This window comes from Harmonia axyridis, chromosome 4, assembly GCF_914767665.1.
Source record: "Harmonia axyridis chromosome 4, icHarAxyr1.1, whole genome shotgun sequence".
Classification (NCBI taxonomy): Eukaryota; Metazoa; Arthropoda; class Insecta; order Coleoptera; family Coccinellidae; genus Harmonia; species Harmonia axyridis.
The window spans coordinates 3,878,497-3,905,520 of NC_059504.1; the positions used below are offsets into that span (position 1 = coordinate 3,878,497).

At 33.6% G+C, this 27,024-nt stretch overlaps 6 protein-coding genes across 6 annotated transcripts; 4 read left to right on the top strand and 2 right to left on the bottom strand.

Moving 5' to 3' along the window:
- Positions 1–397: 397 nt before the first annotated feature.
- On the top strand, positions 398–6,734 carry LOC123679136 (importin subunit alpha-3). The gene is made up of 7 exons (XM_045616539.1): positions 398–559; positions 692–1,163; positions 1,221–1,447; positions 1,509–1,697; positions 1,822–1,963; positions 3,971–4,332; positions 5,951–6,734. Exons 1-7 carry the CDS (start codon positions 485–487, stop codon positions 6,044–6,046), a joined length of 1,563 nt encoding a protein of 520 aa, XP_045472495.1. The 5' UTR covers positions 398–484; the 3' UTR covers positions 6,047–6,734.
- A 2,249-nt stretch (positions 6,735–8,983) lies between these two features.
- Positions 8,984–12,348, top strand: LOC123679139. Its single transcript, XM_045616544.1, has one exon. It carries the CDS (start codon positions 9,084–9,086, stop codon positions 12,309–12,311), a length of 3,228 nt encoding a protein of 1,075 aa, XP_045472500.1. The 5' UTR covers positions 8,984–9,083; the 3' UTR covers positions 12,312–12,348.
- A 1,240-nt stretch (positions 12,349–13,588) lies between these two features.
- LOC123679140 (heat shock protein Hsp-16.48/Hsp-16.49-like) lies at positions 13,589–14,197 on the bottom strand. The gene has a single exon (XM_045616545.1). It carries the CDS (start codon positions 14,143–14,145, stop codon positions 13,723–13,725), a length of 423 nt encoding a protein of 140 aa, XP_045472501.1. The 5' UTR covers positions 14,146–14,197; the 3' UTR covers positions 13,589–13,722.
- A 227-nt stretch (positions 14,198–14,424) lies between these two features.
- Positions 14,425–14,799, top strand: LOC123677763. The gene has a single exon (XM_045614456.1). The coding sequence runs from the start codon at positions 14,425–14,427 to the stop codon at positions 14,797–14,799; it is 375 nt and encodes a 124-aa protein (XP_045470412.1).
- A 3,564-nt stretch (positions 14,800–18,363) lies between these two features.
- On the top strand, positions 18,364–26,142 carry LOC123679141 (EF-hand domain-containing family member C2-like). The gene is made up of 13 exons (XM_045616546.1): positions 18,364–18,516; positions 18,573–18,758; positions 19,566–19,716; positions 19,839–20,140; positions 21,229–21,463; positions 21,518–21,881; positions 23,135–23,271; positions 23,333–23,523; positions 24,853–24,977; positions 25,041–25,154; positions 25,273–25,452; positions 25,602–25,704; positions 25,878–26,142. The coding sequence occupies exons 1-13, from the start codon at positions 18,460–18,462 to the stop codon at positions 26,061–26,063; spliced, it is 2,331 nt and encodes a 776-aa protein (XP_045472502.1). The 5' UTR covers positions 18,364–18,459; the 3' UTR covers positions 26,064–26,142.
- On the bottom strand, positions 20,190–20,967 carry LOC123679142 (cAMP-regulated phosphoprotein 19). The gene is made up of 2 exons (XM_045616548.1): positions 20,816–20,967; positions 20,190–20,751 (listed from the first exon to the last, which is right to left on the bottom strand). The coding sequence occupies exon 2, from the start codon at positions 20,748–20,750 to the stop codon at positions 20,388–20,390; it is 363 nt and encodes a 120-aa protein (XP_045472504.1). The 5' UTR covers position 20,751; positions 20,816–20,967; the 3' UTR covers positions 20,190–20,387.
- Positions 26,143–27,024: the final 882 nt, after the last annotated feature.

Here is a 27,024-nt window from a genome sequence, read left to right on the forward strand (position 1 = left end):
AGTTTTTCGTTTACACGTATTATTCATATATACGTATAAAACATCAAAGATTTTGTAACATTTTAACCATCGAAAACATTTGGGATGATTGTAATAGAGATTTCATTCATTTAAATTACAGTTAGTATTATTTTGTCCTGCAATTAAAATAGAGAGTAAAATTTATTTCGGGAGTCCTTCGTATACCTTTCATGCTTGCCAAATTATCAAATATTCGAATATTTGGCAAGATACTCGGAATATAACTACTGAATATTATTTGAATAATTTGATTTATGAAAAATTGAATGGATCCTGAAGTAAAAAAGGTAATGTCACACAAAAACGCTTGATGAAAAGTCCCTAGATATAGGGAGTTTTCATGTCGTATTAACAATAGACAGAACGGGTTTCTTATTACCGGCTTTCTTGACATTTGACCGCTTGAGAGAGTGCAAACTTGTAAATCGCATATTAGTCCATCTGACAAGACAAAAGCAAGAAAATGGCGGACCCAACTATTCAACAAGGCTATAAAAGTCGACTCCAACATTTTAAGAACAAAGGAAAAGATCAAGATGTGAGTGAATTTACTTTCCTCGGTTCTTTATTTCAGTAAACTAGTTCAGGCATAATCTGTAGTAATCCAACAAAACTAATGCTAGAGGTCATCCTACCTCATGTCAAGTTTCCTAATTAATTTGTTTCATAGGAAATGCGAAGACGTAGAAACGAAGTTACAGTTGAACTTAGGAAAAATAAAAGGGAGGAAACACTACAAAAACGAAGGAATGTCCCCATTGCGGATTCAACGGATGAAGAGGAGATTGATAAAAGCTTGTCCAATACTAATTTAGTATTATTAGTAGCCCAAGCAAAAAACGACAACGAGCCAGATACTCAACTACAAGCTGTTCAAACGGCTAGAAAATTGCTATCTTCTGATAAGAATCCGCCCATTGATGCATTAATAGCAAGTCAAATCTTACCAATACTTGTTAAATGTCTATCTCGGTATGACAATCCAGCATTACAATTTGAAGCTGCATGGGCTTTGACAAACATCGCTTCGGGAACTTCTATGCAGACAAACCAAGTTGTGCAGGCAGGAGCAGTTCCACTTTTTCTTAAACTATTACATTCAAACCAACAAAACGTTTGTGAACAAGCGGTATGGGCATTAGGTAATTATTATGTTTTGGTGAATCAATTTTTCAAGTAATATATATTTCTATTTGCAGGAAACATAATTGGTGACGGTCCTTTATTGAGAGATTACTGTATAGATTTAGGGGTTGTTGAACCTCTATTATCATTCATTAAACCTGAAATACCCATATCCTTCCTTAGAAACGTTACATGGGTTATCGTTAATTTATGTAGGAACAAAGATCCCCCACCACCTAAGAAAACGATTGAAACTATTCTTCCTGCTTTAAATGCTTTAATCCATCATACTGATTGTAATGTGAGTGTATTTTGCATTTTTTCACCTTGTTGCAACTATGTTATATGTTTAATTTTTTCAGATCTTGGTAGACACAGTTTGGGCTCTCAGTTATCTCACAGATGGGGGAAATGATCAAATTCAACTGGTTCTCGACAGTGGTGTGGTAGCTAAATTAATACCTTTATTGAGTCACAAAGAAGTTAAAGTACAGACAGCTGCTTTACGAGCAGTTGGAAATATCGTTACCGGCACTGATGCACAAACACAGGTGAGGAAAATATATATTAATCCAGAATTACACATTGCAGCATAATAATATTGGAAGGATTTGTCTTTCAATAATGAATACTTCATGATTTCTAAATAATTTATATTTTATTTTTTGTTCACAGGTAGTTCTAAACTGTGATGCTTTATCTCACTTCCCAGCCCTATTGACACATTCTAAAGAGAAGATATGTAAAGAGGCAGTTTGGTTTTTATCTAATATTACTGCTGGTAACCAGAGACAGGTACAAGCAGTCATTGATGCTGGTAAGTATAGACACAATTAATGCTCTTCTATAATTTAGTATATTCCAAATTTGTACATTGCAAGCCATTTTAATTGAATGAAAAGCACATCATAACCTTCAAATTTAACGTTTTTTTTTGGGTAATACAAATTTTAATGAACAAATTGGTTACTATCCTTTGCGTAATAAATTTCATTACCTTGAAATTGGATGATATACATATATCAAAAAGAAGGTTATTGAACTAAAGGAGATCAGTTATGTTTATGTAAATATTTTCATTGTAAATTCTGATATGAAAAGTTTAGTAATTAAGATTAAAGACAATTTCGTGAACGTGAATTTATCTTATTAGACTACAGAAAAGTTCAATGGAAAGAATCTTGCTAGAATATGGATTGTAGATTGGAATCCCTTAATTAATTATTCTTTTCATTAGTGGTGCTATAAACACGAAACAAAAACATTCTACAGGCATTTTTTATGTAGAATATATTGGTGTAATAATTCGTTTTTTATTGCAATTAGTTTTGAAGTTATAATACACACTTATTAACTTACAAAAAAAATGCAACACCTAGAAGGAGCTTTCTAAATTTAATTTTTTTTTGTAAAACAAAGATAGTATAGCAAGGAGTAAATGATTGAATTTGGAGAGAAAAAACAAAGGGTTGACAATTTTTCTAAATAAATTTGTTAATGATGTGTATGTCCACCGCGATTATCTATACACTCCCCAACACGTCTCGGCATTGATGCAATAACATGGTCTATTTCTTCTTGAGGCATACTATCCCAAGCTACCTGTACTTCATGTCTCAGAGCCGCCAAAGTCTGTGAGGGCTGGGGTAAATTTCCAAGCCTTCTATCCATAATGTCCCAAACATGCTCTATGGGCGAAAGATCGGCAGATCTGGGCTGCCATGGCAAAAGATTCACATGAGTCATTTCGAAAAAGTTTAAACTAACTATGGCAACATGAGGTCGGGCATTATCTTGCTGAAATATTGGATTTTCGAGACGGTTAAGGTAAGGGAAAACATATGGCTCCACTATTGCTTGAAGGTAACACAGTGCTGTCATGTTACCTCGAATAAACACTAAGGTGACCTAATGTCATGTGCAATAGCACCCCATACCATAACGCCTACTGTCAGGTGTACATGAGGCTCAACATCAAACTGAGGTTCACGTCTTTCTCCACGACGTCGTCTAATCCTTCTTCGGCCATAATGTGCACCCAAGGAGAATCAAGATTTATCAGATAAAAAACCTGATGCAATTCCACATTCCAATGTTGACCTTCTCTGCACCACTGTAATCGTTGCCGGTGATGCTCAACCGTCAGAGGTAACACAGGATGGGGTCGATAATGCTGCAGTCCAAAAGACCTTATTCGGCGGTAAACCGTTCGGACAGTCACAGGATGGCCTTGTTCTCCTAACCACTCATCAGCCAAAGATCGAGTTGTCGCAAATCTGTCTCTAATGGCCATAAGTCTTAGACTTCGATATTGAACTTCATTTGTGCCCTTCGACGTCCGTTGCTTACTCTTCTTCGATTTCGGGCATTACCAAACCACGCTTGACAACATCTCATGACAGTAGTTGGATTTCTGTTCGTACTGTTAGTGATTTCCCTAAATGACAACCCCTCCTCCCATAGACCAATAATTCCACCTCTTTCAAATTCACTTAGCTGGTGATAAATTCCGCGTACACGTGTTCTAGGCATTTTAACAACAACGAAACATCGACTTTGGATCTCCTCGAAAAGCTGGTTTGTTGTAAAATTTAAAAAACTTGCAAAAAACGACTACAATATTTAAGTAACAAAAATTGTTTACATGAAAAAACCTTAACGATTTTTTCCCCAAATTCAATCATTTACACCTTGCTATACTATGTTTTACCAAAAAAAAAATTAAAATTTAAACAGCTCATTCTGGATGTTGCAGTTTCTTCGTCAGTCAGTAAAATTCAGATTTAATTGATTAATTTTTATTGATGCGACCATTTCCATATAGGACTCCTTCCGTTCATTATCATGAACCTACAAAAGGGCGATTTTCAAACGAAGAAAGAGGCAGCTTGGGCTATTAGCAATCTAACAATTGGTGGTAACAGGGATCAGATTACTCGTCTGATAGATGAAGGTGTAGTTTCTCCGTTCTGCGACCTTCTAACATGTAAAGATGCGCAAGTCATACAAGTCGTACTAGATGGAATTAACAACATGCTGAAAATGTCTTCACACATCATCGAAAGATTGTGCTCTTTGATTGAAGAATGCCACGGCTTAGACAACATTGAACAACTACAGAATCATGACAACATTGAGATCTACAAATTAGCATACGACATAATCGAAAGATATTTCAGTGAAGACGTGAGTATATATTTCCTACTGTAATTTCTTTCAGGCTATTGAGAGGCCTCTATGCCATTTCAGTTCGAAAATAAGTGAGCTATGTTTTACTCTAGAGACCATCGATTTATATGAGGTTTAGATGCATATAAAACCTGTTGTGTCTACTTATGGTGGGTTTATGCACCATTCCTAAGAACTAAACCTAAGAATTTAGTGGCGTTTATGCACTCTCTTAGTTGTTTGTTAAGGAATGCGCACGTGCTCGAACTACTTTCTTTTTGTTCTATACTTTGATGTTAGACATTGATATTGATTGTGAAAAAATTAAATTTAATTTTTTCAGATACACCTAATACTTATCATCGAAAAACACGAATAACGGAACATAAAATTATAGAAACTGGTACTCGTTAATATTGAAATTCTATTCGCACTTCTATGTTTTACCTAAGCCCTTAATTCTTAGTTCAAAGTTGGTCAACTTTGTAGTGCTAGTGTTAGTTTTTAGGTAAAATGCATAAATGCCCTCATTGATTTGTTAGCGTTCAATTTTTAGTTCTAAGGTTTTGTCTTAGTTCTTAGGAATGGTGAATAAACCCACCATTATACCTGTAAAACTTTCCGACAAAACTGGAGATTTTTCAGATTTATACCTATTTGATTTGAGAGATCGCGTCTGTTTCAGATGGCGCATACATCGTCTATATTTGACATTTCTCTCGATACTAGGCTCTCGTGACCTTTGAGTATAGAACAACAATATTTTATATTCTATGCTCGCAGCAATCTTCTATGCTATGTCATTATATTCCATTCATTTCCTTAAAAATTCGATAGGAACTAAATTGTAATTTATTGTGAAAGTTTGTAAAGTCTAAATATCAGTATTTCATTTTTAAACGGCGCCAGGCAGATAGCAGGAATTCGGAAATTTCACCAAAGCAACAGGTGGATATCTCAAAAAGTCTGAAACAAAATAAAATCAGTGCACACACCAGGGATTCTATGCATCTTACCTATTTCTCAGGGTAATAAACACAGATAGAAGGAGCATATGTCATTTTCAGTAAGCAAATTTTGTCTCCAACATGAACTATCAAATTTGACATGAAGCGCGCGCGGAAATTAGAGTTTCTCCACAAAGAACTCACTTCTTATGTCCCATAGTGAATCAACGTTTCATATTAACTCAAAGTATATTGAAATAAATACCTAAAAGAATCAGATATTCAGAAAACAAACTTCAAGCGCGCCAAACGACGTGAAACAACCGATGACACTAGGAGAGCAAAAGTTGCCAAACTTTGGATTTCAGCAGGTAGATACAGAAAATAATAAATATTCTGCTTATTATAAATTTGACAATTAGGAAAAATATCGGATTTCAAATATTCAAATTTGCATATTTAATTGGGAGTCACTCAAATAAATATATTTCATTCAATATAATATACATTCATTACGATATAGTACAATTGTGGATTTGAAAATACATCACAATCCGACGACGTAATCTAACCATGTTGGGGACATGGAAAAATTTCGTATACTCCCTCTATCTATATTTATTAGTCTATGATCTATTCCAATGTTTACTGTCAAATAATTTGATATCCCACTTTCATTGATATTTCAGTCAGAGGAAGACCCGGGCTTAGTTCCTGCTGCCAGTGATGCAACCTACACTTTTGATCCAAACACGAACACACCCAATGAAGGATTCCAGTTTTGATGTGAAAAGACTTGCTCAAAGTTAGGGATACATACATTGTTTTTGCCTAGAGCATTTGCTTCCTAATTCAACATCAGACGATGTACGTTCATTTTAATTTAATGATATTTATGTATATATAAATTTAAAAGAAACAAAACACTTAGTAAGTTCAATGGAATAATGATTTGATTTAGATCGGTTGATAAGAAAGTGTGAAGTTTCAACTAACTGTTGAATTTTTTTTGTTTTTATAGGATATTTGTTTGTTTTGTGGACTTTTAATTCGATATTTGGGATTGCGAATTCTCTGTAAAATGTGATGTGAATTGATAATGATATTAAAATGATCGTACATTCAAAAAATTTGAGCATGACAGTTTTCAATCTCTCTTCGGAAATTTGTATACTTCAGGTATTTGTTAATAATGCAACAATGGGTTATGCTCGAATTTTTTCCAAAAGACTCGTGTTTGTTGTTTGCTGATTACTACTGGTTCAATATGGAGAATGACCATTCTGTTTGAAAATTACTTGTTGAAAACATTTCCAGAGTAGTACCCATACTTCTATTGGAACTCACAAATCAAAATGATGAAATTTTTCATTTTTACTCCAAAAATGCGTTCAACTTATAATTTATCTGGAGTAATAATTTTATTCAAAATATAATGTAAATTTCTAGTAAATACAATATTTACAATATTAATATGTCTTTTTATTTTTCGTTTGGTAAACCTAAAAGGTGAATTCTCTAATTCTGTGCTTATTCCGTTCATTCTTCCACATCTTGTAGAACAAAATCGTGCGAGAATATATCAGAAAAGCACGGTTTTCATGGTTATATTTTATTATTATATGTTGGTACTCCGAACTTTCCGCCACGGCTTTATCTGTCAATTCGCCTTAAAGAAATCAGTTTTGCCAACCAACATTTTTCAGTGCAAAAATCCCTAAATGATATTTATGGAAATATTTCATTAATTTCAATAAAAGTGCAATGAATCAGAGAAAATAATGTATAATACTCGTACAGAAGGCTCATTCTACTACTCGTTCATTCAAAAACTCGCCAATTCGTGGCTCGTTTTTGAATTTTGAACTCGTGGAAGAATATCAATGCCTTCTGCACTTGTATTATAAATAACTATTCTGTTGTGATAAAGGTGGGCAAAGAAATCTTGTAATTATGATACTTTTCCCACAATAGTTGAAATCTCAGAATGTTGCATTACCTGAACTGAAGACTAATAAGATCTTTTGCTGAATTAGTAAGCATTATGAGAGGAAATTATATAAATCAAAATATTTGTTCTTTAGGAAAAAGTATTATCCTTGTTGTATACAGGGTGTCCCAAATTTGTTGTCTTGTGAGGAGATCTCAGAATCCCTTTGAGCTAAAATATAATGAAATGAGAAGTTCTTTATTAATGTTTCTATAAACTTGAAACAAAAAATTCTAGATGCACTCTTTTCAGTAGAATCCATGGGTGTTATCATTTCTTTTTTATTGTAATTAGTTTTGAAGTTATGATATAAACTTGTGTTTTTCTAAAAGTAAACCCTAAAAATTTCTGGAACAAATGAAATCACATCTTTTCCTCTTCAAAAATATATAATATGATATACAGGGTTATAACTATTTAGAGGGGCACTACAAGGATATCGGAAACCGTTAGACATACAGGGTGGCTTAAATCACAAAAAAGTTGCGTTATTTAAAGATTAGTGTGTTGGTGTGAACTGAAAATCGAGATTTTATTTTTTTCTGTATAATTCATTTGTTTCTGGAGATAACTACACGAAATTCGGTTTGTAGTCATAATCCAATATAGAGATTCTAATCGTGTCGTCAAATTCTTTCTGTTTTCCATTGTTTCAGAGACGCGATAGTCAATTTTTTTTCTTATGACGCCATATTGGTGTTTCTTATGAGGCGATAAAGAAAAAAATTACGAATTCAACTATGTATCATACTCTACAAAAATATCGAGTCTAGGTACGCAAAATTGGAGAGTTGTTATGTGAAATCATCACTTTACTATCGCGTCTCTGAAACAATGGAACACACAAAAAACCTGGAGACACCATTAGTATCTTCATATTGGATAATGGCTATAAACCGAATTTCGTCAAGTTATCTCAAAAAACTAAAGAGTTACCTATACAGAAATCTCGATTTTCAGTTTTTCGAGATATCTCGGGAACCATTGGAGATATTTTGGATGTGTTAACACTAACACACTAATCCCTAAATAACGCAACTTTTTTGTAATTTAAGCCACCCTGTATTTCTAACGGTTTACGATATCTCTGTAGTGCCCCTCAAAATAGTTCTAATCCTGTGTATTTTTGAAAAACGGAAAAACCGATTTTATTCGTTATAGAAATTTTTATGGTTTATTTGAAGAAAAACTTGTCGAATGTTCAAAAGTGACAGTTGCTTAGATAGCGGGCTCCCACAACTTCGTAATTTCAAATAATCCAAATAACCAAATATTGGTAAAAAACCTATTATGCTAAATATCTCGAAAAACGTCTGCTGATGATTTGTAAAAAATGAAAAAAAAATTGCTGGGAAAAAATGTCCGACCCGTAAAAAAAAAACACCTTGTGTGGTACCGAAAATATTACACATAAAAAAATTAGATTCCTTTTCTTTCCTAACTGGACACATGGAACACCACTGTTGCAAAAGTCTATATATTTTAAAAGTTAAAGTTTTTTTTTTAATCTACATTTATAATTTGGGAACGATAAAACAAAACTTCGATCTTATGCGATCCGTATTCCATATCTTAATTCCATATTTATTAATCATGATGATATGATGACGAATCTATACCATCGTTATTCCTACTATAATTCTCGAATTATTAATTATATCAACAAACAATATATTCATCACTCATCGATTACCCATGATTCTACTTCCTCTTGAACAGAGCACAAATCTCATTTCCGCATATAAAAAGGATTCAGTTACCAAAAGCTCATTTCAATCAAACAGATCGTTCCATAAAATAGATCAGTGTGTAATACTCAAGTGATAAAAAAAATGCCTACTACAATAGACTCCTCGTCTGTTTCGTGTTACGGAAAATCAAGAAACCGTTGTGATTCCGACACTAACGAAAAAACTCAAATATTCAAGACAAAAGTGGATTTATTGAACTGCAAACCAGAAGATGTGAAATTGAAGATGGAAGGTAACAGAGTGATCATAGAAGGAAAACTTTTCAACAATAGATACAAGGAGAGACCAACACACTTTTCCAAACATTATATTATGCCAGAAAACTGCGATTTGAAGAGAATGCGTTATACCATAACTTCAGATGGTGTCTACATAACAGCTCCTAAAAGAGATGTTGTCGAATGCTCAGAATTCCCTAAACTGGAAGACAGCTGTACAAATAACTGCGTGGACCTCAACGACAGATTTGAAATTCGCCTCAACGTGCAAGATTACAAACCTGAAGATATAAAAATAAAGGTAAACTGTAACACCATCACCATTAAGGCTAAATCTCTTCAAGAAACGGGCATGAAAAGAGTTATCAAAACATACTCCCTTCCTGATTGCTGCGAGATAACAAGGCTTGAAAGAAGATTCACTCCACAAGGACATCTAATTCTGAGCATCCCAAAATTCCTCGGCTTGTTCTGCGATACCAAAAAGGCAAATTTACAAAACGTGGATGACGAAACTAAAAACGATGTTAAATGCAAGTTCAACATCAGTACGGAGAAGTTCGAAATCAAGATTGATGTCTCCAAATACAGACCAGAAGATATCAATATTATACAACAGAAGCGCATGGTGACCATCGAAGGTAAAACATCTAAAAAATTCTGTAAAACCGAAGAGAAATTCGAAAAGACATTTGTGCTCCCTCCTGATTATGATGTCTCTAAGATAGACCGCAAATTTCATTCTGATGGCATACTTGTGGTATCCGTACCAAGAGCTGAAGGTAAGGTTATGGAAGAGTTCAAAACCTTCCTGCCAGAAAATTCCATTTGCGATATGAAAATCAAAGACGAGTACGTGGAAATCAAACTCAACATAATTGGATTTGAACCAGAAGAAATAACCATCAAACTTACTGGAAAAAATACAATAACCATCGAAGGGAAGCAATCAAATCAAAAAGGTAGGATCGCAAAGAGTTTTATGAAATCATACCTACTGCCAACCGATTGTGACACTAAAAAAACCAAGAAATACCTTTCATCGACTGGAGTTTTAACAGTGAGAATACCAAGAAATAGAAGAACTTGCTCCCTAGATAATTTATCAGAAATAGTTGATGACAAAAACAGTTTTTCAACTGGTACTAGACGTGGATCTTTGGATAATTTAAGTGAACCAGACGAGCAAGTATTGGTTGATTCTGCAGAATTGGATAAGGACAAATTTGAAATGAAATTTAACGTACATGGTTTCAGCACTGAAGATATTTATGTGAAAATAAACAAGAACATAGTTACTGTGGAGTGCAAACATTCAGATCCTCGTAAGGTTATTGTGAAATCATATTTAGTTCCAAAAGCTTTTGATCTGAACGCTCTCCATACATATATTACTCATGATGACATTCTGATCGTTACTATACCAAAGTATAAATCTCAAAGTCACAACAATATCGATAGATATAGTAACAGTAATCCAACAAACAATAGCTATAATAATAAAGGTCATATTACACAAAGAGTTGGGGACAATTATATCATAAAAGTGGATATAAGAGGATATAACAATAATGATATTTCTTTGGATATTAAGGGACAAACCATTTTAGTTCAAGGAGGTCATTTGGGTAATCACACAATATCAAAAAGCTTCAGTAAGAAATTTGTGGTACCACCAACTTACAATGTGGAAGCTCTAACGTATTATATATCTGCAGAAGGATTTTTAATTGTGGAAATCCCAATCAATCCAACTGGACAAAATGAAGTAGCACCAAAGCTATACACATTCCCAGAACAAAAAAATACGACTAAACCATATGGTAATCAATACCATGATAATCATAATCCCCAAAGCAATTTTAAGAGACACTCAAATATACCTTCCTACCATAGACAACACCATTATACAGCTGACAGACATTCGGTAGAACCTGATGGATTTAATCCAATGCAGAAGAGTTACTTCAGTTCGACTCCTAACATAAGAGAAAAATCTCCAAATAACTACATTAAAGATAGATTTTCCTCAGCATTCGATTCTGAAGGTAATGAGGTATACCAGGTGTACGTGGACGTCAGAAACTGCTACGAAGAAGATATCAACTTGATAATGAAGGACAACAATTTCAGGGTTGAAGGAAGAAAGAAGTACTATGATGGTTTAGGAAATCCGTCAGGAGTATTTGCCAAAAATTTCTCAGTTCCTGGAGAATTTGACATGAAGATGTTGCAGTCAAGGCTAGAGAATGGTATTCTTATTGTTGAAGTACCAAAGTATGAATCGCATAGAAAGAATGATAATGAAGAGCCCTACATAGGAAAGGACTTGTTATCCAATGTGAAAATTGGCAGAGACAATATACTAGTCGAAATGGATGCATCAGGACTCAAAATCGAAGATTTTGAAATCACCACTTTCAAAAACGTCCTCACCATTGGAGTTCTGAAGGGCGGATCTGATAGATTCAAGACGAAAGTGGATCTTCCTGACGATGCAATCATAGATGGCATAATGAAAACTATAACTTCTGATGGAAAATTGTTGGTAACAGTACCGAGGAAATTCCAGAATTTTGTGGAAAAAAGTATTCCGGATCTTGCAGATGCAATTGAATACGAAGAAAGTTCTGAGATCATAAAGAGTAAGAATAGAAAATCGTGCTTGGTTCTATCGAAACATCCGGAAAAATCCAAATCTGTCAAGTTTTTGGTTGATGGTTTCGAAAATGAAACTGATGACGATATGAAATTTGCAACTCTTCCTAGATCTACCAGATGTAAATCTTACACTAACGTATTTTTGGAAGGTCAAGACGATAAACAAGTTAACAATGTACTAGTAGGCAATAATTTCGAATTGAAAATTTTTGTACCGCATCATGAACCTGATGAAGTTATTGTTAAAATTAGAGGAAGTACCATAACAATTGAAGGCACGAAGAAAAATGATGAGAGAAATATATATTTTTCGAAGAATTTTTTCAAAACCTATTTGATACCTAAAAATATCGATGTCAGTCAACTTAAGACAACATTTATAGATAACTATTTGATTATTACAGCCCCAAGAAATGATTTAGAGCAATAGTATATTTAGTATTATGTATTATAGTTATTTATTTAAATCAATTATTTATTTCATTTCAATATTTAATTATAATGTTAATTTAATATTGTTGATAATAAAAAATTATATTCTTGAACGAAATCTTGTATACTCGGGAAATTTTTTAAGATTTTGATAATAATATTTTACGTTCTCCAGTTTTTATGAAAATTTACAGAATAAATTTTGGTAATAATCTTTGTTTTCATCCTTTTATATACCTATTCCTATTGCATTTTATAGATATTGTGGAATTTGGATTATCTCAAATGGACTATACTCATTCAAAAGCTTGAAAAACCACACTCGTCCATAAAATTTTGAGTTAGGTACCTACCTTTTGTTTCTGAAGATGACAATATCAAAGGGCTATAAAGAGACCTAATTTGCCGCCCTAAAAGAATGCAAAAATACTGAACTACTACTATGAAATGACCGGCTTCAATGATTTAAAGAAATCCAACAAAATATTGAATTTCCGTAGATAATTTCAAGATATTGAGTATTGCTTTATAAAAAATTGTGTGGTACCAAAAAAAATACTGTGTAATGTACATTCAGATCGAAAGCAATTCTTTATAGAATGAGGTTTGTAACAACCACGTGTATGTCATATAAAAATATTTTTACATCACCCAGTTCAATATTTCTAAAGCCAGCAGGATGACAATGTGGATATGAATTGAAAGAATATTCAACGAATATTGAATAAGTTAGACTCCAAGGGCTATCGAATTTTTTCTATATAATGTGGACCTATGTATACTCAAACTGTAGATACATCCAAAATAATTCTAATTATTCTCTGTACTGTGATTATAATGAAGACTGTAATTATTACCTGAACTTCCAGCATTGAATATTTTATTCAATTTTAAAATTACCTTCTATATGTTATATTCAACTCTACTGTTTGGCTCATCTTGATTTAGGCATGGAAATAAATAAATAGTGTTCAATATAAATATCCACATTTGAATATTCTGCATCTTTCAACCCACTGATTTTTTTTTACATTTGTCGGAAAAAATAGTAAGAAAAAGTGTTTCTTTTGACCTCATCAGGAATCTACTGTTGGTATATATGAACAAGTCAAGGACTCACTTTGTATAGCAGTATTTAATCAGAATGTAGGCAATATTTTCAATCTTTCACAATTTAGGTGATATTCAGCTTGATTTTATAATAAAATTATTGTTTGTATGAGGTTTATCCATACTTAAATTGGATGGAAAATAAGGTAAATATTGAATGAATTTTCACCAAATATTTTTATTAAATAAAATCATAAATAATACACTCCAAACTCACACATAATCACCATATTATACAAAAATGTTAATGAATCTATAATATTTTCTAACACTACAACTTTGAAATGAATTTCTCATGGCTATTCAGTCTTCCTCGGTGCACTGATGGTGAGGACACCTTCCTTCTCAAACTTACTCCTCAGCTGCGATACATCACAATCTTCCGATATACTGAAGGACTTGATGAAACTTCTAACAGTCTGCATTTCACCTTTTTCATCCCTTTCTTGATGTTTACCTTTTACTTCCACCACATTTCCGTTGGCTGCTACCAACACCTCTTCCGGTTTGTACTCTGGTATGTTGAGGGTCAATTGGAAATCTTTCTTCTTCGGTTTGGTGTCTCCATCTTTGAGGATCCTCTCGAACTTGTCGTTCTTTGGGTTCTTCCAGTAATCTCCAAATTCTTTGCGGATAAAATCGTGTTCATCTGAAGGTTCTTCTTTAGTATCCGTGGATTTTGATGTTTTAGGAGGTTCTTTTTTGTTGAACAGTTTCGGCATTTTGAGGTACAAGCGAATTTCAGAGGTTGAAGGCAAATACCAATCTTGAGAGGTGGAGATGGAATATATAATCCTTTAGAGGAAAATTATCGTCAAATTGTCAACATATGATTAGTATAGTAATTATGCACATACGGAACTAAGGAAGTAAACTATGAAATCACTCTTGATTGAAAAAACCAATTTATGCCTAGCATATTCCAGAATATCCTCATTCTCACCTCTTAATCCGAAACTTAAGTAACTTTTTCGTCTGTTCCCATGTTCAATAATACAGAAATGATCAAAAACGAAGTGAATTCTTCGAACTCCTCACTAAACAAGAAAAACTACAGCGAAGACACTGACTTCTTCCACAAGTACAATTTTCACGTTAGCCTTCTAGTTTATCCATATTCTTCTGAAGAAATTGTGGTCAGTTCAGTTGGTCACAAAGTGTTGGTGGAGGCCAAGCAGAAGAAACCGAAAATCATAGAGAATGGATCGAAAAGTTCTAGTGCTTTTTGGAGGAATTATTTTGTGCCTGAAGAATACGATATGACCAGGTTGAAGTATAGGATTTTTGATGATGGAATGCTAACTATCAGTGTGCCCAGGAAAGATTCTGCAAACAATGTGAAGCCTTCGAAATTGGTATACAAATTGGAGGAATGAGAATATTTATAATGAATCATTCATTTCACTTTGAGTTTGTAAATTATTGTTATTGTTATATTTCAAGTCATTTTGCTGAATTAGTACAATTATAGAATAAAAAAATATATTTTTTATAGTAGTTCATTTACCTTTTATCTAGCTAAACAGACAAATTCGATTCTTAAAAAAAAATTGTAATAGGTGCCTGTGACTGAGGTTAGTTTCTTTCTAATGAAACATTCAAAATTCATTTAATCTCACACCAGCAGACTATCTATGGTTCTATCCGAAGAAAAAAGAGTATTCTCTTCAAAAAAATTCGATATTTCAATATGAATACTTGGAAAAAATAAGTAATATGATGATAGTACTTCATAGCTTCTTTATAAGAAAGAATAGTAGTAACTTTTTAGAAAGTCTGGATCTGGAAAAAATGTTATTGGACAGTAAATTCGAATACAATTTCCCAAAGTTGTGATCCCTAAATTATTGAAGCTAAAACTAACTGTGTAAAAATTTTGAATTCAATATGATCTTTTTCTTTTCTCATATTTGAAGCAGAGCAATGAGTTTACATGATACAATATAATGATATCACCAATAAGTATTTTCAATTCCATGATTATGAATGTTCGAAAATGTTTTTTTTTATTGTGTTTTTCGATATCTGATGTTAAAAATTATTTAATCGATTTTTGGGTTCAACACATTCCAAAACGTAAACTATGAAAATTTTATTAATAATAATAAACCAAAATCTTTTTCCTATTGTGGATTCTCCTATCTCGAGAAGCAGATCTAGATAAAAATAATAATATACTAAAATTTGTAAAATAATAATATCTTGAGGAAAGCCGAGAAGTATGAAGAATATATTTATTTTTGCTGTAAAGCAAATACACACACGTTTTACATTTTCTAAGATGGGGTGCATAAACCTGAATTTTTGCCTCGATATGTGACAATGAATGAAACATGGTTCCATCATTTGACTCCGGAGTCCAATCGACAGTCAGCTGTAGGAGTGGAGTGCACAGGATAAACCGAATCCAAAGCGTGGAAAAACACAACAGTCAGCTGGCAAGGTTATGGCATCAGTATTCTGGGATGCGCAAGATATAATATTCATTGATTACCTCCAAATGGGCCAGATCATCAACAGCGATTATTATATAGCGTTATTGGATCGTTTAAAAGGATGAAATCGTTGAACAACGACCACATTTGAAGAAAAAAAAGGTGCTGTTTCATCAAAACAATGACGAAATTGCATGAATTGGGCTTCGAATGGCTTCTGCATCCATCGTATTTGCAAGATCTGTCTCCCAGCGACTTTTTCCTGTTCTCAGAACTCAAAAGAATGCTCGCTGGAAAGAAATTCAGCGCCAATAAAGAAGTAATCGCCGAAACTGAGGCCTATTTTGAAGCGAAAGACAAATTGTACTACAAAAATGGTATCGAAAAGTTCTAAGATCGCTATACTCACTGTATCGCCCTCGAAGGCAACAATGTTGAATAATAAAATCGAATTTTGCCAAAAAAATGAGTTTTACTATGGTAGACCGAGGAATTTTAATTTGGCCTGTTATGAGCTATGATAGCTGCTTTTCTGAAAGGGCCTGGATGATGTGTATTCACCACTAAGCTATAGCCAACCACTGATGTTACACCCTGTATAACATCATAAACGAATGCGTTCGAAAGAACCCCAATTTGTTTGCTTGGTGTTTTAAATCATACTATAAACTTGTGGAGTAGTATATTCGTTTGCCAAGCTTGAATTTGAAGATCCCTAAATTTGCCACCGGGGGCACATAACCCATATCTTGCCCCCCTAGACCCGACACTGAGTTTATATAAATATCCACTCATACATACAAGAAAAAAATAAAGGTGATCTAAAAAAACTAATCAAATTAATCATCCATAAGGAAGTATGATACCTATACTAATACGAAATCATGATAATATAATGATTCACAAGTTACAGATAAAAACTGAAAAGACAACAAGGAATAAGGAAATCATTCTCAACAAGATTTCCATATAAATCGAATGACTGTCCCATAGATGCCTCATCTGAGCCAAAACCAGCCCACCAAGATGTGTTCCAACAAAGACAGCTGCTCTTTCAACGATGATCCCAATTTCATTGTGAACGAAAGGCATGTCAGAATCAGAGTCAATGTTGAGGGATACTCAAAGCACGACATTACAGTCAAAACCAGGGGCAACACCATTCACCTCAGCGGTCAAAAGGAGGAGTGCAAAGGTGACGAGACTGTAACCAAGAACTTCAACACATCCTATGATATTCCACCAGGGTATGACATGCCAGCTATCAGCGCAAGGTTTTCTGAAGGTATCTTGATCATTGAGGTGCCTGTGCAGAGGAGAGATGACTGTGTCTCTAGAAAAGTGGAAATCCATTGATTTAGATCGTTTTGTTTTTTATTATTGTGTATATGAAATGTAACAAACTCTGAATAAAGCTGTTTTGATGAATTGACAAGGCTGATTGAAAATTTCTATTCAATATTTGGCGAATCGTTGAACTAAAGCAATATGGAATCATCAGCCAAAATTTTCCCACAAAAACAATAGACAGTTCCTAACTATAGATACTTAATTCATTGAAAAAACCAATTTTTGAATGAAAGTGGGCATAAGTTGAAAAAAAAAAATTATAAATGAAACAAAGCCCACACCCAATTTAAATAGAAAGGCTATAAAACCAAAACAGCGTATTTCCTATGGAAAGGATTGCAATAAAAAAAATTGCAATAATAATATATTAAATTTGTGTACTCAGTCAGAGGCAAGAAAATAAGAACTGGTATTCTAGAAACATGCAGATTTTATTTCTTGAAGCCACTAAGGCTACAAAGCGCACATGAGGTGAAAAACTGAGATAGATAGGAGGAGCATATATCATTTTCAGTGAGCATACTTTGTCTCCAACATGAACTATCAAATTTGACATGAAGCGCGCGGAAATGAAAACAAATCAGTGATACGATATTTCACTCAATTCGCGAGTTTCTCCACAAAGAACGTAGGTACTTCTTATGTACCATAGTGAATCAACGTTTCATATCAACTCAAAATATATTGAAATAAATACCTAAATATATCAGAAATTCAGAAAACAAACTTCAAGCGCGCTAAACGACGTGAAAGAACCGATGACACTAGGAGAGCAAAAGTTGCCAAACCTTGGATTTCATAAGGTAATTACAGAAAATAATAATAATTCAGCTTATTATAAATTCGACAATTAGGAAAAATATCGGATTCCAAATATTCAAATTTGCATATTCAATCGGGAATCACCCAAATAAATATATTTCATTCAATATAATATACATTCATAACGATATCGTAAAATTGTTGATTTGAAAATACATAAAAATCCGACAAAGTAATCTAACCATGTTGGGGACATGTTAAAATTGCGTATACTCCTTCTATCCATGTTTATTACTCTATGGATCTAACACTCTTATCAAAACGCCCTTTACTAAGGTGATCAAAAGCGATATCCATTTCAATAACCCTCTTTATTTGCGTGTAGTTGATATGTAGCGATAGAAACAATATATTGACAAAACTGTCATCTCAGACAGAAAAGTACATCAGCCATTGGAAGCAACTCATTATTCAAGTAATTTTTTTATAATGAATTTACGGTGTCCAGAATTACCCCTTCTACCGGGATGGAGTTTCAACCCCAACGTAAAAAAAATGAAAAAATAGCCGACTTTGAAATATTATTCTCTATATTTCCGTAGATTGGGAGGACAAAATTCAATATGAACCAGAAATTCGACTTTATAGGATCGCCAGATGAGGGCAATCGAGCTCTGAAGGAAAAAGTTAAACCGAATATGTTTGGCCCTTTAACAGACAAATATCCATCTGTTTATGCAAGGGGAGAAGTTTTGGATTTGCCTCCTTGGTTGGTTTTTGATAAGCAGGTAACTCTATGATTTTAATGTTGGCAAAACTTTTTGGGATATCAATGCGAATTGACCTTGAACAAAAGTCTATCACTGATACTTTCACTCTGAAAATATAATTTGATAACACTAATAACAGCAGCTAATTGCTAATCATTTACACCTAATTAAATGTTGCTACACAAAAATCTATTACTCAATTAACACTCTTCAGAAAATTAATTTGAAATTTAGCGAAATATGAAAACAATTTATTAATGTAACACGAGAAATTTTATTTTTGATCCAGTTTTACTTGGTTCATGCCAAAATGAGGGGAGAAATAGATTTTGGTTAATGACAAATTTTTATTTTCGATTTATTCGAACGCATTTTTTATAGAGATGCGTAAGAACAATATGTTTGGTCATTTACCCTTTTTTGGTGCACCCTGAGTATTTCCAAAGAATTTGAGGATGTATCTCTAATGGAGCCTAATAATACTGTTTCGAAAAAAAATTCGAAAATTTCAGCGCTTAACCGTTATAGAGCGTCGAGTCAATGGTGGAACATCCTGTATAATATGTATGATAACTAACCTAAATTGCTTTTTGATTCCAGTCTCAACTTCAAGAATATTATGACCAATTTTATTCTCAATATATTTAAAAAACTTGTTTCTATTTGAATTATATATAATATTTATTGCAATAGGCTGTTTCAAATCAATTCTGATTAGAAATAAATTTGAAATATTTTATATAATAGAAATATAATATCTATACATCAGTGGAGGTGATTAAGCATTCATCTTACATTGAAAATAATTGGAATTGTAAAAAACAGGTTCTCCGCTTTGATGCTTACTTCAAAGAAACACTACAAGAAGTACGTGGATCACCATTTCAAATTCGTAAAGTTATCATTTACTTCTACTTGGAAGATGGAACAATTCAAGTAGCAGAGCCAAAAGTAGAAAACAGTGGTGTCTATCAAGGTAAGTCTGTTTAGTTTCAATTGAAGAAATATAGAATTCATTGCAATTATTAACTTGCATTCCATTTTTTATGAATGGGGGAATTAGTGAAAAATAATTATTTTCCACATTTATTATTTCAGGTTGTTTCCTAAGCAGACAGAGAATAAGATTTCCACCTCCAATGGATGAAAATTTCTATGACATCATTGATTTTAATATTGGCAAAGAAGTAGAATTTTTTGGAAGGTGCTTCAAACTGATTGATTGTGATAAATTCACAAGAACTTTCTTGAACAGATGTGGAATCTGTGTACCAGATCCTATTTCTCTTCCTTCTGATCCTTATTTGAACATGAGACAGAAAGAAAAAGAAGCAATTATGTCAAAAAAGCCTAAAAGGACCAAAGATACCAGAGGACAATTTCTAGAACACGATAAAAAGGTAACTTCAACTATAAGAAATATGGGAATTGCCATTGAAACGAAAATAATATCTTAGTAAAATATTTTAATTCTATGCATCACTGATCTCAATCTCATTGCTTCTAATCAATTATGATTGAAATAAGTTTACAGATAATAATAAGCTATATTAAATAAACAACAGATAAATGAAGTTACACATCTTTGTTACATAAAAAAGTTCAAAAAATAGTTAACAGTACGGACAGACGAAATAGGAACTGGAACTAGCTATTTGAATTATATTTTGTTGTCTGCATAATAGACGTTTTTCGTACTGGTATCGTTTCAGGAGTTGGAATAGCCTCACCCGTTCCGGCAAACGGTACTGGTGCCTTAACAGGTAATTTGTCCTTCTTCTGTTTAGCCATCTGATAATCACCAGAATCAAAATACTTCTGGCCTTTAGCTAATCTCTTCTGTAAAAAGGCAGAGTGACCACCCATCAATCTACTGCCAGGCCCCCCAGGGACGTTTGGGTATTTCGCTCGCAACTTTTCTTCTTCCTGCTTTTCAGCCTCTTTAGGGCTCAAAACCAGGGGCTCTTCCCCATGTTCTTGAGATTCAGGTTGTACGTTTTCGTCGCTCATTCTATCAATACAAATAACAAAATTAGTTAGTTACCTGACAAAAACTGTATCGTAGAAAAACTTACTTTTAATTAATTCAGAGATTAGTACTAATCAGTTCAATTCATATAATAAATTAGTTAATTGATACAATAATCAATGGAAACGGCACTTGCAGATGGCAGATGACGGTTGGAAATCTAGATTTTGTTTGACAACATAATGTTCTGTGCATGCATGTGAGGGAAGTAGTTCTAATGAAACGTCACGGTGTAAAAAGCTCGATTCAAATTGAACTGAATGAAATTAGGGCGCGCTGCCAGTGGCGTCGATATAAATGGGGTGCAAATTTTTCAGAATTTAATTATTTTATTTCGTTCTACATGGACGTATCAAATAAACGTTGTTTATTTTCTTTTAAATAACTATCTTTTGAAACTGCTCGATCATTTATATCAAATCTATCAGTTTATCCTAAATTTATTAACGAATATTGTAGGTACTTCGATTTTTCGGATATTGGGATGATCAGGAAACTGAGCACGGATATCTACACAAATTGGAAATTCATTATTTCCTTTCCGATGATACAATAGAGATCAAGGAGACGGTTGCCGAAAATTCTGGCAGAGATTCTGGTTTCATGTTCTTGAGAAGAGGAAAACTGCCAAAAATTTGTAAAGCTTTACCGGGCCCTGGTGATACTGCTCCCTACACATTACTCAATGTTTTGGGTGAGAAATCTTAAGAAAAAAATGTTTCATGGCTTTTATTTAAATTTTTTTTAGGAGCTGGTGTAGCTGGTGGTAGATATATATTGGATCCCCTTGATAGGGGTTTGAATGAAGATTATTATAAGGAAAACGATCTTGCCATAAGTAGCATAATCAACTGTTATGGTAGAAAAATAGTCTTAACCGATTGGGATCCCTTCACCAGATCATATTACAGCCTGAAGTATGGTCTGGACCATCTTCCTCCTGGAAAGATGCCCAGAGACAAATCAGAGCAAGTGAAATCGGAGGGGCTGAAGCAACGGCAGCTTCCCCCTTGGAACGGTTATGGTTCTTTTGAAGATTCTGCACAAAACTGCATCACGGTTGAGCCTAAGGCGCCTTTGAAGGACTTCAAGAAGTTTTTAAAATATGACAGGTAACAGGTCAATTGAAAAGTCCCCGGTCTACTATAGTAAAAGAAATTTTTTTGGCAAAATTCTATTTTATTATTCAACATAGTTGGCGTTTACCATTTTTGTAGTACGATTTGTCTTTCGATTCAAAATAGGCCTCAGTTTCGGATATTACTTCTTCATTGGCGCTAAGTTTCTTTTCGGCAAGCATTCTTTTTAGGTCTGAGAACAGGAAAAAGTCGCTGGGGGCCAAATCTGGAGAATACGGTGGATGCAGAAGCAATTCGAAGCCCAATTCATGTAATTTTGCCATTGTTTTCATTGATTTGTGACACGGCGCATTGTTCTGATGAAACAGCACCTTTTTTTTTTTCAAATGGGGCCGTTTTTAACGATTTCATCCTTTAAACGATCCAATAACACTATATAATAATCGCTGTTGATGGTCTGGCCCTTTTGAAGGTAATAAATGAATATTATACCTTGCGCGTCCCAGATTTCGTCGGTGATAGTCTCGCCGTCTTTGGTGCTCATTTCACCACGTTCAAACTAAGCATACCAATTAAATAATGGTTGATTTTTCTGGTACAGACCCCGGAAACTCTTCATCAAGCTAAGATTTTGCTTCAACTGTATTTTTTCCCTTCAAAAAGCAATATTTTATCAGCACACGAAATTCTTTTTTCCATCTTTTTTCAAATAACAAAAGTAGCTACACTCACAACGCAATATCTCACAAATTAATGGTCGGACTGCTATCAAATTTTGACTCGTATCGTTTGAAGGTTGGTACTAACTAAAAATCATATGGATTTTAATACTAGCACCTCCATCTGTGCATCAATTGGCCTAATATACGGAATAATAATATTGTAATATCATGTGATGGAAACACTAATTGGATTATCCATCCATTGAATATATTGTGAAGCGCAGATGATGCTTCCAGAGAAAATCTTTAAGAAAATCAAACTTTAAAACCCTTACACCGAGTTGCAGGAACGTTCACTAAAATTTAATGCCGTCATTAAAATGTCAATCCTCCAGTGCAGGACGAGCCTTTTGGCCACCTGCATCGTTTAATGGTGAATTACAATTTTAATGCAGGATTAAATTTAAATGAACGTTCTTACAACTGGGTGCATTTTTCGAAAATAGAGCATTTGTGGGCCTTACAGAGGACTCTTTTTCTTGAAATTACCCGGAGAATCTCTCGGTTTTGTTTGTACTTTTAATTTGGGGAAAAAATTAATATAACTCTTTATGATCTTATCAGACAAGGCTTGGACAGTCACATACTCCGATTTTCCGCCAAGATGCTCTCGAAAAATCCTGACAACTGCAGAAGGAGATTCATCATCAGTTACTTTTTGGCCGACGACACCATTGGCGTGTATGAGGTTTGCGACGGAGGTAAACCCATATTAAAAATACTGGTGGTTTTATTCACAATTATTAATTGTTTTTTCTTTAGGAAGGACCAGCTTTTTTGCCAGATCTCCCGTCGTACTACCGGGTCAACCGACATTTACAAGTATGCCGCCATTGAAGTACCTTCCGCAACACATGTTCGTAGGAGCCACGGTCGTTATAAACTCTTTCGTTTTCGTCCTTTGCGATGCTGACGAGTACTGTCTGCGGTACATGGAGATAAACAGTCACGAGGTAATTTATTATTATTATTAAATTTTGGAATGTCTGCAAAAAAAAGCTTTCTATTTTTTCGATTTTTGAAATGCAATTTTTGGTATGATCTTCGATTTTATAAAGTTTGCCGGTTTGGGGTTCTCTTCCAAGCTCACGGAAGGTTTAAGGATCAGCAGATACCGTTTTGCAAGTTTGTCCACTTGTTCATCCCTTTCACTACCAAAATGAACTGGCGTCCATTGAAAAAATCACTTTGATGCGTCTTGTCAGCATATTTTGAATATGTCAGCATGTTTTGACTGTGATTCACGGCTTGGCTTGATTTTCAAGCTACTTGGCTTAAGCTTCACTTGATTTCAAGTCAAGCTCAAGGCAAGCAGTAGTTTTTCAGATTCAAGTCAACTCAAGTACTTGAATCCTATCAAGCTACTTGATTATTAGCAGTTTTATTGTGTAGTGTTACATCAATGAAAACATGATGGAATGAGAAGGAACCTTGCAAAAAACACTTCTATTTATTAAACTTATTGTATACAAGAACCGAAAATAACTTTTTTCGAATAAAAACATAAATTAAAACACTATAAATCATAACAGAATAAAAATAAAGTTTCTTATTATTGAGAAACCTCGAGGCTTTGTTTGATTTCATAATTTTTCATCCAGGATCTAAAACATATGATGCATCTTATAGATTTGTCGCCTTACCTATTGCGGGTTTTTGTAACTGTAAAAGCAGCTATGGAAAATTGTTTATTAACAGAAGCTGAAGATGCTGGCATTGATAAAAATCCCTTGGCCATTTTGGCCAAGTTTGGAAAGATATTTCTGAAACTACCAAAATCTACCAAAAGATTTCATAGAAATGTGAGAAAACTACTAATAAAGTCACACTGGCGAATGCTTCGGTCTCTCGGCACTCGAGGAATCTCCTTATTTAGTCTAAGCGCGCACGAGATTGCAGAAATATATGCCGTGCGACGCGTGCATATCAAGCTCAAGTAATATCAAGTAGCTTGATATCAAGTCAAGCAATAAATATCTAAAATCGAGTCAAGTCAAGCTCAAGTATGTAATTCTTCACGAGCTTGATTTTCAAGTCAATTACATAGTTGGTTAAAATGTTAAGCTACTTGGCTACTATGAGATTCGAATCTTTTCAGGGTGATCTGAAATATTTGGAAAAATTCATTTTGACACAATGAAATTGAGGCTACGTAAAAAGACAGAAACATTATCTGAATTCTCTTAAGAAGTTCCAAATGACTGTATATTTCCAGCTGAAAATTTCTTATCAATACTTATCGCTCGTACGATTAGTTCAGATCTAAAATCAATTTCTTTCAGTACCCTAAAGCTAACCTAAAGCTCATCATGGATAAAGTAAGGGAACAATTGAAGCCCTTCTACAAGGATTTCGTAGCAGAAATGATGCCCAACGAACAACCAGTGCTCCGATATGAAGATTTACGGTAGGAATTTGATTCTTATGATATCCAGAAGTAAACTGTTCGACTGATCGATTTTTTTTTCAGAAATAAACTCTGTAGAGTAATGGGAGATGATTTTACTGAACACGAAATGATAACGATTGCAAGAGCTTTTTCTGCCGACTGTACCAAGGACAGATTCGACCGACAGAAAATAAGGTAATGGAAAAATTGTCTCAAATTTTCAAGTTTATGAAACTATATTTTTATTGCGAATTTCTTGAGCTCTCTGTCCCATATGTTGACGTTCATTTATCTATTTGGAAATCTCTTACAGAGCCATAACTTTGACGGAACTGAAGAGATTCCTCTGGGACGATCTGGAAAGACTGAGAGAATATTTTCTAATTCAAGATCCTGAAAGGAGTGGAAAATTGAGCCGTCAAAAGTGCTACACCATTTTGAGAGCTTGCCGTTTGCCTTTGGATAAATCACATATAGAAAAAGTATTAGATGTGTAAGTAGAATTGCATCATTTAGCAATTTTTTTATTCTGAACTATTTCCTACTGAGACCAATTGCGAATCTTCAGATTAATATTATTAGTATTTTTTCATGTTTGTACTCGCGGAGTTATACATATATATTGTGTTAATTTTTTTATAGGATCCACAGAGATGAAAAATGTGATTATTATTACGATGATATATTGCAATTTTTCGATCGCAAAGTTTGTCCGATGGCAGATACTGTTCCTATTAATATCAAGGTGAGAAATGCTTGTTTTTGTTTTTTATTCCTCATAAATAACTGCAATACTCAAATTTTCTTTAATGAGAAATATCAACATATGAAAACATTCGAAACCAAAACCAAATCAATCAAACTGAAACCTACAGTCTTAATCAATTTTAAATTATATCTGTTTGATTTCAATTTCAGTTTAACTTCTGGTGGGCAGCGGAAAAAGAACCAGAAGCTGGTCTTCTGATAAATTGGTGTGCTTTCAACAAGTATTTAGATTTGGAACAGACTTTCAAAGAAATGCCTGGACATGAGGAGACTTTGAAGATCTTGGAGAAAATTGAAGGACAAGAAGGCATTCACGATGAAAAAGGAGGCCACTGAAGGAAAAAGCCTCATAGAGTGAATGTCTATGAATATTTTAATATAAATAACAATATTGGTTAATATATATGAAAATTCATATCTGAATATTTATTACTAAGTTCCTTCCGAAATTAGTTAATTATAAACTATAAACAGGCGCATTTTGGATCAATTTGTTGATTGTTTATGGCCAGGAATGCTCGGAAAACATTGTTTAAAAAAAAATTTTAAAATATCTTGATTGCGTCATCAACTTTCAAATTTTTTCAACCTACTCCCACAAGGCTGCAATTTCGATATGTAGACATTTATAGAATATGTTTGTGGTAACTCTCTGCTTATCTGGGAGATGGCGTTGTGGGCTGAGCACTTCTCGCAAGATCGGAACCGCCTTTTCATTTAAAGGTGAATTTATTAAATTTAATTCAAGCTATAAAAAGTGTGAAATAACAAACCAGTAAACCACTACTAAAAGAATATACTTACTATAATTGAATTGCATCATATGGCTTTCCAAACAATGATATTAAATTAATGTTGAGATAATATCATGTAATTTTTTGATTTGTTGAAATTAAACTAGAAGAGAAGAGTATAATAGTAGGTATTAATATGTAGGGATACATTTTCATATTTTCGAATAACAACAAACATTAGATTTTTTAGAGTTGATCGAATTCGTTTGAAAAGAGATAGAGATATGTTTCCAGAAAGTATTATGACATGAATTGAAACTACAAACCAAGTTGGATTCTATATTTCTTCTTTTATTTAGTTATTTAAAAACTTTCTGTTGTCAATTGTTAAATAATACTGTTTCTACATAAGATTTACTAGGTATCATCCGCATTTGGATATTATATACAATCATTTATTACAAATTTAATACAATCATTGGATAATGGCACTAAAATGATTCTCGGAGCTGAAATCAATAAAACGTTTCTTAATCTCGATGTAATTGTAGATATAAACAATA